General features: G+C 43.9%; 1 protein-coding gene across 1 annotated transcript in view; it reads right to left on the bottom strand.

Moving 5' to 3' along the window:
• Nucleotides 1-15,051, bottom strand: part of LOC309398540 (syntaxin-binding protein 4-like) — a gene marked incomplete at its 5' end in the record, with an annotated part of 57,955 nt that overhangs the window by 29,558 nt on the left and 13,346 nt on the right. The window contains 6 exons of the mRNA XM_081965505.1: nt 520-649; nt 3,920-3,999; nt 5,481-5,555; nt 5,945-6,014; nt 6,857-6,952; nt 12,659-12,732. Of these exons, the coding sequence (XP_081821631.1) occupies nt 520-649; nt 3,920-3,999; nt 5,481-5,555; nt 5,945-6,014; nt 6,857-6,952; nt 12,659-12,732 (525 nt within the window). The remainder of the gene's footprint in view (nt 1-519; nt 650-3,919; nt 4,000-5,480; nt 5,556-5,944; nt 6,015-6,856; nt 6,953-12,658; nt 12,733-15,051) is intronic.

Below are 15,051 nucleotides of genomic sequence, written 5' to 3'. Positions count from 1 at the left end.
ATCCAACCCTTTACCTTATCCACGGTCCCAGGATCAAAATCCAGATGCTTGACAACTGGCTCATATCGGTGACGTAGGGTCGCAGGGTCACGTGATCCCTTTTTGCAAACATCTGGCAAGCATCGTCGATGAGTGACGCCAGATTTACTCAGCAACCACTGCCAGGGTCCCAAGTCATAATTCCGTAGCAAACAAAATTCACACTTGCCACACTGGAGTTTGAAATGGCATTTGCCGGGTCAGCTTCAGAGCTGACCACCGCATTACTAACTTCACAACTGCTGCAGCTCGCTTAACCACTGTAGCAAGAAAGGTCGTAAAACGGGGCAAAACTCGCTTAACAGCTGTCTCGCTCAGCAACAGAACTTTTGGACTCCGTTGTGGTTGTAAAACGAGGACTAACTGTACAGAAAAATGACCTTCCACCATTCAGGGTACAATGAATATAGAAGACCAGAAGGAACAGCCCAAGAAGATCCACGAACGGTTGATGTATTTCCCCAGCAATTGAGTACGTACTGTGAGGTCATTGAGGCATGGGTTTGTCCCGGATTTCCAAACAGCATCCCATGGGAGTGGGTTGGGCTCAGCAACAGGGGGCTCTGGGAACAAGATGAGGACCCAGATGAGGTGCTTCCCAAGGACCTGCCTGAAGAACAGAGTCAAGGACAGCAAGGTCAGATGGATGAAGCATTTGGGCATTGAGTAGAAGTGAGTCAAGGCAGCAAATTGAGCCAGAATTCATCTAGCGAGTTTTCCATTTCTCTGTCAGATCTTTAGTTGTGGTCTTTGTGCCAAGAACCCATACAGCTGTGCACAGCTGCCCTGCGAAATAAGCACCGTGACCCCCAGAGAACTCCTCGTGCATCAGAAGGTCCCTGGTCCCTGATGTTGGTATGACTTTGCTTACTATCCTAGCTGTAGGGTTAATGTGGTTATTTTGCCTGGATGATGATAGTCTTTGTTAGCCTCTAGATCAGGGGTGTCAAACTGAAGGGCCATGGGCCAGTTCTGGCCCATGAGGTGCTTGCATCAGGCCTGCGGGGCCGCCCTGGAAACAGTGAAGGACCAGCCCTCGGTGCCTCTGCGAGCGAAAATGGAGCTTGCGAGGGCCATATGCAGAGTATTGTAGGAAGACGTCTGAGCCAAAAACGGAGCTCGCAAAGGCCACGGGCAGCTGTCCCAAGCTCTGTTTCCTCTGGCGGAGGGTTGCAGGAAGCCATCACAGCCAGAAGTGGAGCTCGGGACCACGTTTTTGCTGGCAGAGTGCTCAGGCCACCATAGATACCCCCAATACTAGGGATGTTGAGCTGGCCACGCCTACCTCAACCACATCTCCCTGCCCCTCCCCCCAAGGTCAAACACAACCCTGATGTGGCCTTTAATGAAATCGAATTTGACACCCCTGATCTAGATCTTCCAATAGCTTCTACTACTCTATTTTCTAATTTGAAACTCATCTCCAAAAGTTCCTTGATAGTTTTCCCAAAATATTTTACTGGGTTTTATTTTTTTAAAATGTTCAATATTCAGTTAATAAAATCAAACCCCTCTCAAAAAAAGCCCCACCACAATCCAATGTTTTAGATGCACCTCTCATGAACAATTGAGCTATTGTAGAGTTTTTACTCATACACTGTTGTTGCCTGCCAGCTGGTGGCAGACTCAGGCAGTGAGGAGGTTGGGGAGGAACATGGGCCAGTCCTGGAGTCTGGGGAAGGCTCTGATGAGGGCTCTGCGTCAGAGGCAGAGAGGGGGCCAGGGCCGTATGCCAGTTATCAGCTGCCTTCAGAGTCAGACATTGGTGAGGCAGAGGAACAACTGGAGCCTGTTCCCAGTGTATGCATGCGCAGAGTTGCCAGACGAAGAGAACGGCTAAAGAGCAGGGGTCGACTTGGGAGTAAGGCCACAGGTGGACGATGAATGGCCCCTCCCAGAGGAAATAAAAGAGGAGCGAAAGGGGAGTGGAGTTTGCAGGAGACAATTAGTTTGCTTAATTGGTTCGTGACTCTCCCAGACTCCTGGCCAAGTACAGTGTTGCATTTTGAAGCTATCGGCCTGGCAGCTCTCCAAGCCAGATAAGATCTGTGACCGTAAATTCACCTTTGAAAGACTTTGCTGGATTTGAATGAGACGAATTCCCAGTAACTTTAAAAAAGGGGATTTTTTCGGGACAAGGAGTTTGTTTCGTGGTTTGGGAAGCCTCGGTCAAAACATACAGAAGCACACAGAAGACCAGACCCAAAGACCTTAAACCCACAACACATGAATACACTCAATCAACAGTTTCAACTGGGAAACTGTACCGTCGTAGTCCAGAGTTCCCCATCTCTGGGGGGAGAAATGGATGGTTCATGCAAGCAGCCTGCAAATGGGTGGGCGCATACAGCCCAAAATTTGGAGAGCCCTGTCCTAGACAAAGCTAAATAAAATGCTAGGAAATTCCTGAAAATTTGGTACTCAGAGAAATCAGCCATCAATAGAGATAAAGCACATTTAGACACCATTCAAAGGAGACAAAAGAAAGAAGGAAACTTAAAGGCCAGAATACATCCGCTCCAGCAGCCAACATTGGGAGAAGCAGGGATTAACACTAGACAAACAAGCAGAAAACAATACCCTAGTCAAGGAACCACCAAAAATGTAAACCACCACACCCTACCAACACTAGCAGGGCAAGCTACTGTGCATAAACATGGCGCAAACTGCACACTCACTATCAGTGATAATGTTATCTAGTTTGGTAACGAAATGCAAGCCAACAACCACGCTCAGAGAGCACCAAGCACCCCACAGTTCAACTCTACAAATATTCTCCTCTATTGGCACTTGTATGTACAGTAAACAAAAAGCAAATTCCATTCTCCTCTAGCACTGATGATGCTACCTAGTTAGGTAATGAAATGCCTGCAAGCCAAGAAGCAAGCTCAGAGAGCACCAGGGAACCCATAATAACAGAAACTTGCAGATTTGCTTGTGCTGCATCTCCTCCACCTTCTTATACTCCAGTGAATTAGGGAAGTATCTGCCTGAGCCACTTCTGAATGTTATCTTGTTGTTCTGGACTTTAAAAAAAATGTTTCAGCACCTCTTGCTTAGACAACAAGTCTTGCATACATCTATCAAGGCCATTTTCCTTACTCTACACACCGATGATTCTTTAAGGCTGAGGCATGATTTCAAAACCTAAATCCTCTCCCCGCGAGGATCCTGCACACTTCCCCTTTGCCCAAATCAGGGGTCGGCAACCCGCAGCTCTGAAGCCGCATGTGGCTCTTTGATCCTTCTGCTGTGGCTCCCTGTTGCTCAAAATATGTGTCACAACCACACATGATTTAATACAATACAATACAATAATACAATAGTAGAGTTGGAAGGGACCTTGGAGGTCTTCTAGTCCAACCCCCTGCCTAGGCAGGAAACCCTATACATACATACATACATACATACATACATACATACATACATGTATGTTGTATTTGTACTGATAAATAAATAAAGGGAGACTAGTATAGATCTATTTCGAGCTAATTAGCTCTCATCAGCTAGCCATACCCTTACTGGGATTTGAACCTGGGCTGTATTATATCTTAGGCAGGAGTCTTAGCCACTAAGCCACAGGCTCGTCTCCTTATCAGTTGAGCCAGGGAAATAGGTATGTATTTGTGTTACAACCCCTGGTATGCCTAAATATGGGAGGAAGGTATATATATATAAATATATATTTATTGAGCTTTTCAATCCCCAGGAGATTTTGTGGCTCCCGGTCTTGTCTTTTCTGTGGGAAACGGATCCAAATGGCTCTTTCAATGTTTAAGGTTACTGACCCCCGGCCCAGGTGAACTTCTCAAGATGTTTCTTCGTTTTTTCAGTGACTTCCCTTTATTCCATTGACAGGTTTTGTGTCATCCATACTTACTTCCAGTATGAGAAGTAGGTGAGCTCTGCGAAGAACTGCTGTGAGATCCAAATTTTTCCAGCAGTTCAGAGAATTCCTTGCTGAACAAGAAACAGAATATGATTTTAAGACACCTCCATCAGCCTTCCTTTTTCCAAAATCAGTCGCATCCACCTGGATATGTTTTATTATTATTATTATTATTATTATTATTATTATTATTATTATTATTATTATTATTATTATTCTATCGTTAGGTTTTCTCAGGAATTCAGCATTTGCTGGCACATTTCAAAGGCAGCAATATTAAAGTAATTAAATCGGTAATTTGCATTGTACAGCCAGTAAATTTGGCAGTATCTAAAATTAGACATCCTAGATCACAGTTTTCTTAACCTCAGCAACTTTAACATGAGCGGACTTTGACTCCCAGAATTCCCCAGCCAGAATGCTGGAGAAGTCCCTGAGGTTTTCTTGGCTTTTTCAAAAGTGTTTTACCCTTAAAAAGAGGAATTGATCCTGGGAACACAGCTAACTTTGTGGCTAAGGCTGGATTCGAACTCACAGGCTTCCAGTTTCTGTCCTGCTGCCTTAAACCACCACATCCAATTGTCAAGAACATTAGAGGTAGTCATATGCCTCCATATATAATCCCCAAGGAAAACAAGGAGTAATAACTCTATCCTTTATCCCAATATCTGGCATTTTGATGCTGTTTATTCTGTCTCTCAAGGAATTATTCCTCATTTAAGTCCTCCTCCTCTTCCACCACCACTACACCATCATCACAACTGCAAAAACAACCTTCATTTCCCTTGGCTGTCAATACAACATTAATGCCAGTTGTAAAACAGCTGGCGAGTTACTGTTATTTTTATCAGTCACTATCAGCCTTCCCAATAAATTATTCAAGAGAAGCAATGTTAAAATTAAAGGAGCAATCATCACAATCAATTTTGGCTTTGGGATGTAGGTAGGACAAACCCATCCCAAACGCTTCATGCTTAGAAAAACCTGTGTGTGTGTGTGTGTGTGTGTGTGTGTGTTTTCCAGCATAACTCTGGAGCACCTTGAGCAATTTCAACCAAACATGGTACAGAGATGACTCTCTGGAAACAAATACTATGGGGATAAGACACCCCTAAAGCCCCTCGGGGCGTGTGTACTGTTAAGATACAGCCTGTTGTGCCTTCAAATGACTTCTACTGTACTACCATAAAATGGCTTCTACTGTACAGCACAATGGAGTTGCCATGGTAACGGCTTCACAGTACTCCACAAGGGGACTCTCTCTGGTAAGGGGGAAAATCCATCATTAGAAATTGCACTTCTGGGGGCACAGGAAAAACATTTTTAAACTAATTTAATTGTTGCCGAAATCAGGGCTCAGGGAGAAGTTGCTCTTGCCATCGCCTCTTCAGGAATTGCGGCAACGTTCATGGAAGGAGGGAGGACAGCCCATTCCGCACCTACGGTGCCACTTGGCATCGCCATTTCTGTCTAATACAGGACTGAGATAATTAAATACCCAGGCAACATCAGGGTATCAGCTAGTTCTAAATTTAAAAACCCAAAGACCTACCGAGCATCGTCATCTCTGGTGATGAGAAGGCGCATATAACTGGTGCCTGAAGCTGTCCTTAGGATGTCCACGGCTCTGTGGGATGTTAAGGAGCAGGAAATGCATTAGTTGATGCTCTTCCAAAAAATTAGTAATCAGCTTCTACCCAAAACATCATCAATCGTCATTTTTACAGAATCCGCTGGATAGTCTGACTGGATTTGGTCCCGTTGACTATTTGAACTTTCCCAAGATAACCAAGCAACCAGGCAGAGAACTGGTTGCTAACATTTTTCGATCACACCCCTGGAATTTAGTATTATGTTATCAATAAATGAAGTCCGGTCAGGTTAATTTGTGGATGAATTAGCCTGAATTCTGGAAGCAGATTGAATTCTTGACATGATTATCTTTAGCATTGCTAACCATGATCTGCAAGCATTAAATCCGAGCCCTAAAATACATTCAGAGCTCAAATGTTGTACCTCTCGTTTGTAACACCAATGAGGCTGTCCCCGTTCACTTCTAAGATCTGATCTCCTGGTTGTAGACGACCTGGGGAGAAGGAGGAAGAAGAAGGAAAAAGGAAACGGCCACATAAAAGTAGTGGTACTATGTACACGTTTTATGCTCAAAGGGGGTGGCTCAGTGACTAAGACACTGAGCTTGTCGATCAGAAAGGTGGGCAGTTCGAATCCCTAGTGCCGTGTAATGGAGTGAGCTCCCATTACTTGGCCCAGCTTCTGCCAACTTAGCACTTTGAAAGCACATAAAAAATGCAAGTATAAAAATAGGGACCACCTTTGGTGGGAAGGTAACAGCGTTCCGTGCACCTTTGGCATTAGTCATGCCAGCCACATGACCACAGAGACGTCTTTGGACAGTGCTGGCTCTTCGGCTCATTTCTTGAAACGGAAATGAGCACCGGCCCCTAGAGTTGGGAATGACTAGCACATATGTGCAAGGGGAACCTTTATATCAAAAGCAATAATTTTGGATTCTCTTGTCCAAGACAGTCTTTCAATAAACACTATGAGGAGCTGTCCTTGGTGCTGACAATATACTACAGTAGTTGACTTACTGCATTTGCTCCATTTCCCCAATATAGAATAGAATAACAGAGTTGAAAGGGACCTTGGAGGTCTTCTAGTCCAATCCCCTGCTCAGGCAGGAAACCCTACACCACTTCAGACAAATGGTTAAAAACTTCCAGTGTTGGAGCATTCACAACAGTTAGAACAATTAATCAGTGTAGCAACTTGCCCCTAGAAGTTGAAAATGCTCCAACACTGGGAGTTTTTAAGAAGATGTTGGATAGCCCTTCCAACTCTGTTATTCTAATTCTAATAGCTCTAACTGGAAGATTTCAAGCCACAGATGTAAATGATAAAACTTACCATCAATGTAAGCCACTCCTCCTGGTAGAATTCTTTTGACATAAACTCCGTATTCCTCTCCCGTGAATTCTTTAACACCACCAATCACTTTGATACCTATCCATAAAAAAAGAAATACAGTGCGGTCACAAGCGACATCTCCCTGCTTCACAAGACAAGTGTAGATGCTGGTCTAAAAAATGTATCCCTCACTGAATAAGCGAAGCTTTAAGTTAATGGGAACACCAGAGTGGGTGAACATACTTTCAAATAAATATGCATTTTTTTCATTGAGAATTAATTAAGCACAGCAGAATGCATTCAGGGCATCTCTGTTTAGATCCAACATAATTTATGGCCCAATTATGACTCTGCTTTCCCCCCCTCCCCCTAGGATATATCATAAATCACATTCTCCAATGGAGCACTTTCAAGGGCTGTAGAGATCATGCCCCTCTGGCTGTTACAGGTAACCTGGGATACAGCCTTGAGAAAGGTATGGTGGAATGTGCTTCTGGTTGTGGCTGTCACGCTGCTCCATCAGTTTTCCCCACTCTTGCCTTTGGCAACTCAAGAGCAGGCCAGGGATGCTGTACAAGTTGACATAGAGCACATTCAGAAAGTATTCAAACCTCCTTCACGCTTGACAATTTTGTTGTGCTGCAGCTTGGTTCTACGGTTATTGAAATTCATTTTTTTCCTCGTGAATCTACACTCCGTATCCCATAACGATAAAGTGAAAACAGAATTTTAGAAATGTGTGTAAATCTACTAAACTTAAATTTATTATACGGGACGGAGTGTAGATTCATGAGGCGGGGAAAATGAATTTCAACAACCATAAAATCAGGTTGAAGCATAAGCAAACCGACAAAAGTGAAGGGGATCTGAATACTTTATAAATGCACTGTAAAGGTAAAGGTTCCCCTCGCACATATGTGCTAGTTGTTCCCAACTCTAGGGGGCGGTGCTCATCTCCATTTCAAAGCCGAAGAGCCAGCATTGTCCGAAGACGTCTCCATGGTCATGTGGCCCGCATGACTAAATGCCGAAGGCGCACGGAATGCTGTTCCCTTCCCACCAAAGGTGGTTCCTATTTTTCCAGTTGCATTTTTACTTGCTTTTGAACTGCTAGATTGACAGAAGCTGGGACAAGTAATGGGAGCTCACTCCGTTACACGGCGCTAGGGATTCAAACCGCCGAACTGCCATCCTTTCTGATCAACAAGCTCAGCGTCTTAGCCACTGAGCCACCGTGTCCCATTGAATGCACTTCATGTTAATGCAACATTGGGGGGGAGGGGAAACACAATTGTTAACAGTGATTGTGTGATGTCAAGCAATAATTGGTCTCTTTTATGTGACTTCTTAAACCCAGAGTCTCTTAGCGGTCAAAGTCAACTAAAAGTTTGAAATGAGTTCAGCAAAAAGCTATCAACTCTGGTTCACCCCGTAATCCCAAAAGGGAAATCTATTTTTATGTGCAGCTTTAGTGAGAAAATAGAAAAAGCTTATAGGATTCTGCAAAGTGAGAGAAATCTCTCGTACTCTTCCTCTTTTTATTTACATAATCCTATCAGATGGTGTGGCAGGAGGCCATCTCTGATCGGTAAACACACATCCTCACGCAAACAAAAACAAGAGGCGGGAAGGCGATTGTTTGGCTCATGCAGGTAGACTCACGACCACAACGGAGACCAAACTTTCTGTGCCATAAATGAGACAGTTGTTCGTTGAGTTTTGCCCCCGTTTGACAATTTTTCGCGCCAGAGTTGTTGAGCGAATTGCTGTGCTTGTTGAGACAGTAACGTGGTGATTTTGCTCATCAGCAGGTCGCAAAAGGGGATGACCTGACTCCAGGACACTGCAACCGTCATAAATATGAGCCGGTTGCCAATGTCTGAATTTGGATCACGTGATCATGGGGATGTTACAACATCATACGTGAGAAAAATTGTGTTCTGACCTAGGCTTCCCCAGCAGCACGAAGCTGAGTCCTCATCACGATAAACCCCTTTTATTTAATTTACAGTGAATTCTCCTCCAGCAAAGCCTTTCCTCTCCCACAGTCTTTCAAGATAGTTCACAATCACTGACCTTTATCAGGCTTGGAGAGTGGCCAGGCCGATATCTTTCAGATGCTGCAATACTTGGCAAGAATGCAGGAATGAACTCATTGTCTCCTGCAAACTCCACTCCCCTTTCGCTCCTCTTTTGTTCCCTATGGGAGAGGCCATTCATCATCCACCTGTGTCTTTACTCCCAAATCGACCCTTGTTCTTTAGCTGTTTCCTTCATCTGGCAACTCTGCGCATGCGCACACTGGGCACAGGCTCCAGCTGTTCTTCTTCCCCACTGATGTCTGACTCTGAAGGCAGCTGATAACTGTCAGACGGCTCTGGCCCCATCTCTGCCTCCGACACAGAGCCCTCGTCAGAGCCTTCCCCAGACTCCAGGAGTGGCCCAGGTTCCTCCCCAACCTCCTCACTGTCCGAATCTGCTGCCAGCTCCACTGGCCACTGGCGGGCCACAACAAATGGTCATAAGTCACTTTTTCATTGCTCTTGTAAAATTGTTGTGTAAACACACACACACACACACACACACATAAAGTGACAATTTTCCTTAGAAAGAATTGGTCAAGCTTCTTTCTGTGTGGTTCATAAGGAAAACTGATGACTAATTTTCAGGAGAAATATATTATTGGTGATAGTGATTTCTCTCTCAGCTGCTGATTTTTAATTTCAACATTTATTCTATTTCATTTGGGTTTCTCTTACATTAAATGTTCTTCAAAAGTATCAGCAGTGTTCTGGGAGACAGCAAAAAAAAAAGCAAAAGCTCTCTGGTTGTTATTGTTTATCTTAAGATAGCCCCCTTTAAAACATACCAGTTTTTAAATGTTCCACATCTATATTTCTATTTCATTCCCTTTACAGACAATTCATTCCAGAGTCTTTTGAATGATCACGTAACAGAAATTAATAGAACATAAATGAAAGCTTTCCCATATTTTAGGGTTTCCATCTGGATTCCATGTTGTTGTTTGAACCCTGAAAGATGAGTTTAAGAAGGGATTCTCTCTGTTGAGCTATTCTCCAAGGCACCTGAAGGCCAGACAAGGAATAATGGATGGAAACTGATCAAGGAGAGATTCAACCTAGAAATAAGAAGGAATTTTCTGACAGGGAGAACAATCAACCCATGGAACAGAAGTTGTGGGAGCTTCATCACTGGAGGCTTTCAAGAAGAGACTGGACAGCCCATTTGTCCAGAATGCTATGAGGTCAGAAATAGCCGAAATGGAAAAATTGACTTCTTTGGTTAAAGAAAAGAACATGTGCTTTTCTTTCCACGTGGAAACCACTTCTGAACTTTGTGCTTGATGTGGAGAAGAATGAAACTCTGACTTTGGGTTTTACCAATTTACCTACAGATCTTTATAGAAAATGACTTGTCTGTATTATTATGGAAAAGCAAAAAGTTGTGATTTGGCGTTAATGCCTTATTTTACTGCCACAGAGAGAGTCGGAAGTCAGTGCTTCTTTTCTCTCTCTCTCTTATGTTTCCTCACTTCTCCTTCCTCTTTCCCTCCCCCCCCCTGCTTTCCTATTTACTTTATATTTGGTATTTCACAATACTATATAACGCAATTAAAATGTTAATGGACGGAATGCTATAGTATAGGGCAGGAGTGAGCAACCTGTGGCTCCGGAGATGCATGTGGCCTTTTCATTCCTCTGCTGTGGCTCCCTATTGCCAGTCGGCACCACAATTTTGAGAGGCGCTTCTGGTTGGGGGGAGGGAAGCAGAGCATGCCAGGAGAAGACTCTATGGCAAAGGGCAGGTTTTCCGGTCAGCTCCAAAATTGATAGGGCTTTCAGTTAGGACTGGTAGAGGAAAAAGGACTAGGGTGTGGAAACCGGACTTCCGGTCGGCTCCAGAATTGAATGGGGGGGGGGGGGGATTCTGGTTAGGACCTTTGTGGCTCTTTGAGTGTTTAAAGGTGCCTACCCCTGGTATAAGGCAGTGGTGGGTTCTGGATCCCATCGCAACAGGTATGCTGCGACGGGGCAAGGCGTCCACCTCGGGCATGTACTCTATACGCATATGTGCATCTACTGCCCTGGAACGCTCCAGCTGCTCAGCGGAGGTCACGCAGGAGCCATATGCTGTGTGCGATTGCACAAATGGCCCAGTTGGCTGAAATACAGGTAAGGGACGCGGGTGGATGGGTGGGCCTTACAAAACACCATTCCGGTACGGTGGCCGCTGCTCCCAGCGGCCCCCGGTGTGCCCATACTGGGACGTACCAGCTGGAATCCACCACTGGTATAGGGTCTCCTTCTTGAGCAGAGATTGGACTACAAGACCTCCAAAGTCCCTTCCAACCCTATTATTCTATGTTTTATTTTTATGAGGGGAATGGGGAGGGAAGTATGTGTGTGTGTGGGGGGGGGAACCGGAATGATTAAATACCTGCCTGGCATCCTAGACCTATTCATTTTTGCTTTCCTAAATGCATTACATTTAATGGGAAGAGAATACTGGATCATACCTTGGTTCTGCTTTATTGGAAGCTGTGAAAGAAATATTTCCTCATGCCTTGAGCTTGTGCATCCGGAAGCATGACTTGTAAGGGGGAAGATCGGAATTGCAGAGTGCAGAAGAACAGAATAATCCATGACCCATTTCTTCATTCACTGCAACTCATTCACATCTGCTTAATATCACTTGCTCAGGGCTAGCCTCTTATTAGACAAAGCTCTGGGGGAAACGTCCCACGGATTAACAAGCAATGAAGAAAACATGAGCTGATGAGTTATTCTAAGGGACTAGAAGCAGAAGGAGAGAATTAGATGCTACTATCAGGACTATGAATAAGCTACGTCAAGCCCTCCCCAGCCTCAGCGTGGCTAAAATTAGGCTCAAGTCTCCTTTTTCTGACCTTTAGCCATTGCCATTTAGCCAGCTCTGAGATCTGGGAGCCAATCTGGCCCATTGGAGAAAAACAGGGAAGGGGAGAAGAGAGGCTCTAATGAGTCCATGGAGGCCTCTTCTGAACTTGGTTGTTTCTTGCAGAGGTTTCATTGCCAAATTAGATAACACCATTGGTGATGGAAGGGAGTAGGGATTGCAGAGTGGAGGAGAAACAGAAGGGGAGGGAGAAGGGGAGGGATAGGGGTAAGGAAGGAGGAAGGAGGAGGAGAGGAGGAGGAGGAGGAGAAAGGAGAAAGGAGAAGGGAAAAAGAGAGGAAGAGAAGGAGGAGATAAGGAGGAGAAGAAGGGAGAAGGTGGTGGAGGAGGAAGAGGAAGAGAAGGAGGAGGAGGAAGAGGAGGAGGAGGAAGAGGAGACAACTGTGTAGATTTTTGTGCTCTCTGAGCTTGGTTGTTTTGTTGAAAACATTTCATTACCAAACGAAGTAACATCATCAGTGCTAGAAGGGAGTGTGGTTTGCCTTGAAGTGGGACTTACCTTTACATGTCCCTAGGAGTTGGGTGGCGTATAAATTATTATTATTATTATTATTATTATTATTATTATTATTATTATTATTATTATTATTATTATTATTATTATTGCAAAACACATTTTAAAAAAGATGTGGGGCTTTAATCAAATGGTCTCGGCCACCATCTTGCCATTTTTGAAACCCTCCTTATGGGGCCCCAGTAAAATCACCCTCCAGTGATAGAAATATGACAAACAAAAGGAGAGAAAGAGGGGAAGTTAAAAGGACTTGACCGTGGCTCTGGAGAACGATGAACAAAAACAAATGGATTGAAATTCCATGGCTCTGTTTTCAAATCCCGCGCACTCACCTAAGCCATTGGCACAGTCGTAGAAGTCAAAGCAGTGCATGTGACGATCCATCCCGTGGGGTCCCATTAATGTCCTGGAAGAGCAGAGCAAAAAGGGAGGATCAGCTGGAATTCTGAGCTGCAGAAGAATGCAGAGCTTATTTATTTGCTAAACACATTTGTAAAGCCACCCAACTCACACGTGGGTGACTCCAGGCAGCTCATGACGTTTCAAAAAATCCCCGTATATTAAAAACCCATGGAAATGGAATGGAATGGAATGGAATGGAATAGAATAGAATAGAATAGAACAGAACAGAACAGAACAGAACAGAACAGAACAGAACAGAATAAGGAATGGAATGGAATATGGAATATGGAATGTGGAATGTGGAATGTGGAATATGGAATATGGAATATGGAATATGGAATATGGAATATGGAATATGGAATATGGAATATGGAATATGGAATATGGAATATGGAATATGGAATAGAATAGAATAGAATAGAATAGAATAGAATAGAATAGAATAGAGTATGGAATGTAATGGAATGGAATGGAATGGAATGGAATAGAATAGAATAGAATAGAATATGGAATGGAATGGAATGGAATATAGAATAGAATAGAATATGGAATGGAATGGATCAGAATAGAATAGAATAGAATGGAATGGAATGGAATGGAATGGAATGGAACGGAATGGAACGGAACGGAAAGGAAAGGAAAGGAGAGGAATGGAAGGGAACAGAACAGAACAGACAGAACAGAACAGCCCCTGAGATATTGCAACACTGCTATCATGTCACACTTTCTTTTCATTAAACTAGACATACTCAGTTCCTGCAACCGTTCCTCATATGTTTTAGTCTCCAGTCCCCTAATCCTCTTTGTTGCTCTTCTCTGCACTCTTTCTAGAGTCTCCGCATCTTTTTGACATCGTGGCGACCAAAACTGGATGCTGGATTCCCAGTGTGGCCTTACCAAGGCATTATAAAGTGGTATTAACTCACTTCGCGTGATCTTGATTCTACCCCTCTGTTTATGCAGCCTAGATAATCTTTCATGGTATTCGTGATGGGATTAGAACTCACTTTTTGGCCTAATGCTTTAACCACTAGGTCCCACCGTTTCTCTTTCATGTGGCATTCCTCCTCATCCACTTTCTCACAGACAGTTAAATTTCCAGCTGCCAAACAGCAGTATCATATCATCCGGTTTCTCTCTCTGGCAAGTCTACCGCTTAATCTGATTAACAGCCCAGAAGATGCTGGAATAGGATGATTAGAGAACTGGATGATGCAAAATAGTGGTAGCTATAGCAACGGAGAGGAAGGGCATAACTGAAAGGTGCTCCTGGCCCAACAAGACACAAAGCAACCATCACACAGAGGAGGGTGTGTGTTTGTGGACAATGTGAGGAAGACTTGCAAGGGGGAAGGTGACCATTCTCCAAAGTTCAGTGAAGGAGAATTTACATTCCTGAATAGTTTTGAAAGTTAATATCCAAGCATTAACAGATATTGACATATTAACAGAGTTGGAAGGGACCTTATAGGTCATCTAGTCCAACCTCCCCAAAGCAGGAGACCCTACACCATTTCTGACCGATGGCAGCTCAGTCTCTTCTTGAAAGCTTCCAGTGATGGACAACTTTTGAAGGCAGCTTCTGTTCTGTTGGTTGATTGCTCCAACTGTCACTGTTATTCTTCACTGTTATTTGAAGAAGAGTATGGTGCCTCTTCTCCAACTCCTGTAGGGAAACAGATTCTCTACCTAATGCTTATTCACCAGACTAGGAAATGTAACTCTCAAACCAGCTACTGTAACGGCTGTCTGTAAAGTTTCCCAACAATGCCGTAACTAACTCATAATAAGAGCCAATGTCTCAATACAGAAACTAGTGATTTATTAGCAGCTTCATTAGGCAAGATTTATTCACAGCCATTTCTTTTGCTTTGTTTATCTGCTTCTGAACTTTATCCCTGTTCCTTTCCTCCCCTCAGTCTGTGTCATAAATCACGTTACCCAATAGATACACCCATCTCAAACCAATTACTGTAATCTGAGATCCAGCTCCACCGACAATATGCGTGGAATGTCAACACGGGGAGTTGACAGTAACAGATTTTGAAAGCAATTGTTTGCTTCACTCCGCCTTCATTTGGGTGAAGTTTCCTGGAAGGAGCAGTGATGGTCGAAGTGCAGTTTATTTGTCACAATGTGAAATTTAGAATAGAATAGAATAACAGAGTTGGAAGGGACCTTGGAGGTCTTCTAGTCCAACTCCCTGCTCAGGCAGGAAACCCTATACCATTTCAGACAAATGGTTATCCAACATCTTCTTAAAAACCTCCCAGAAGCAATGGAAGCAATGGATGGAAGGAGAGAAGCAACTTAGAACTAAGGA

Source organism: Natrix helvetica, assembly GCF_964273705.1.
Source record: "Natrix helvetica genome assembly, chromosome: 13".
NCBI classification, from domain to species: Eukaryota; Metazoa; Chordata; class Lepidosauria; order Squamata; family Natricidae; genus Natrix; species Natrix helvetica.
Note: the sequence above shows the minus strand (reverse complement) of the source record. Positions and strands in the feature narration are given on the sequence as shown.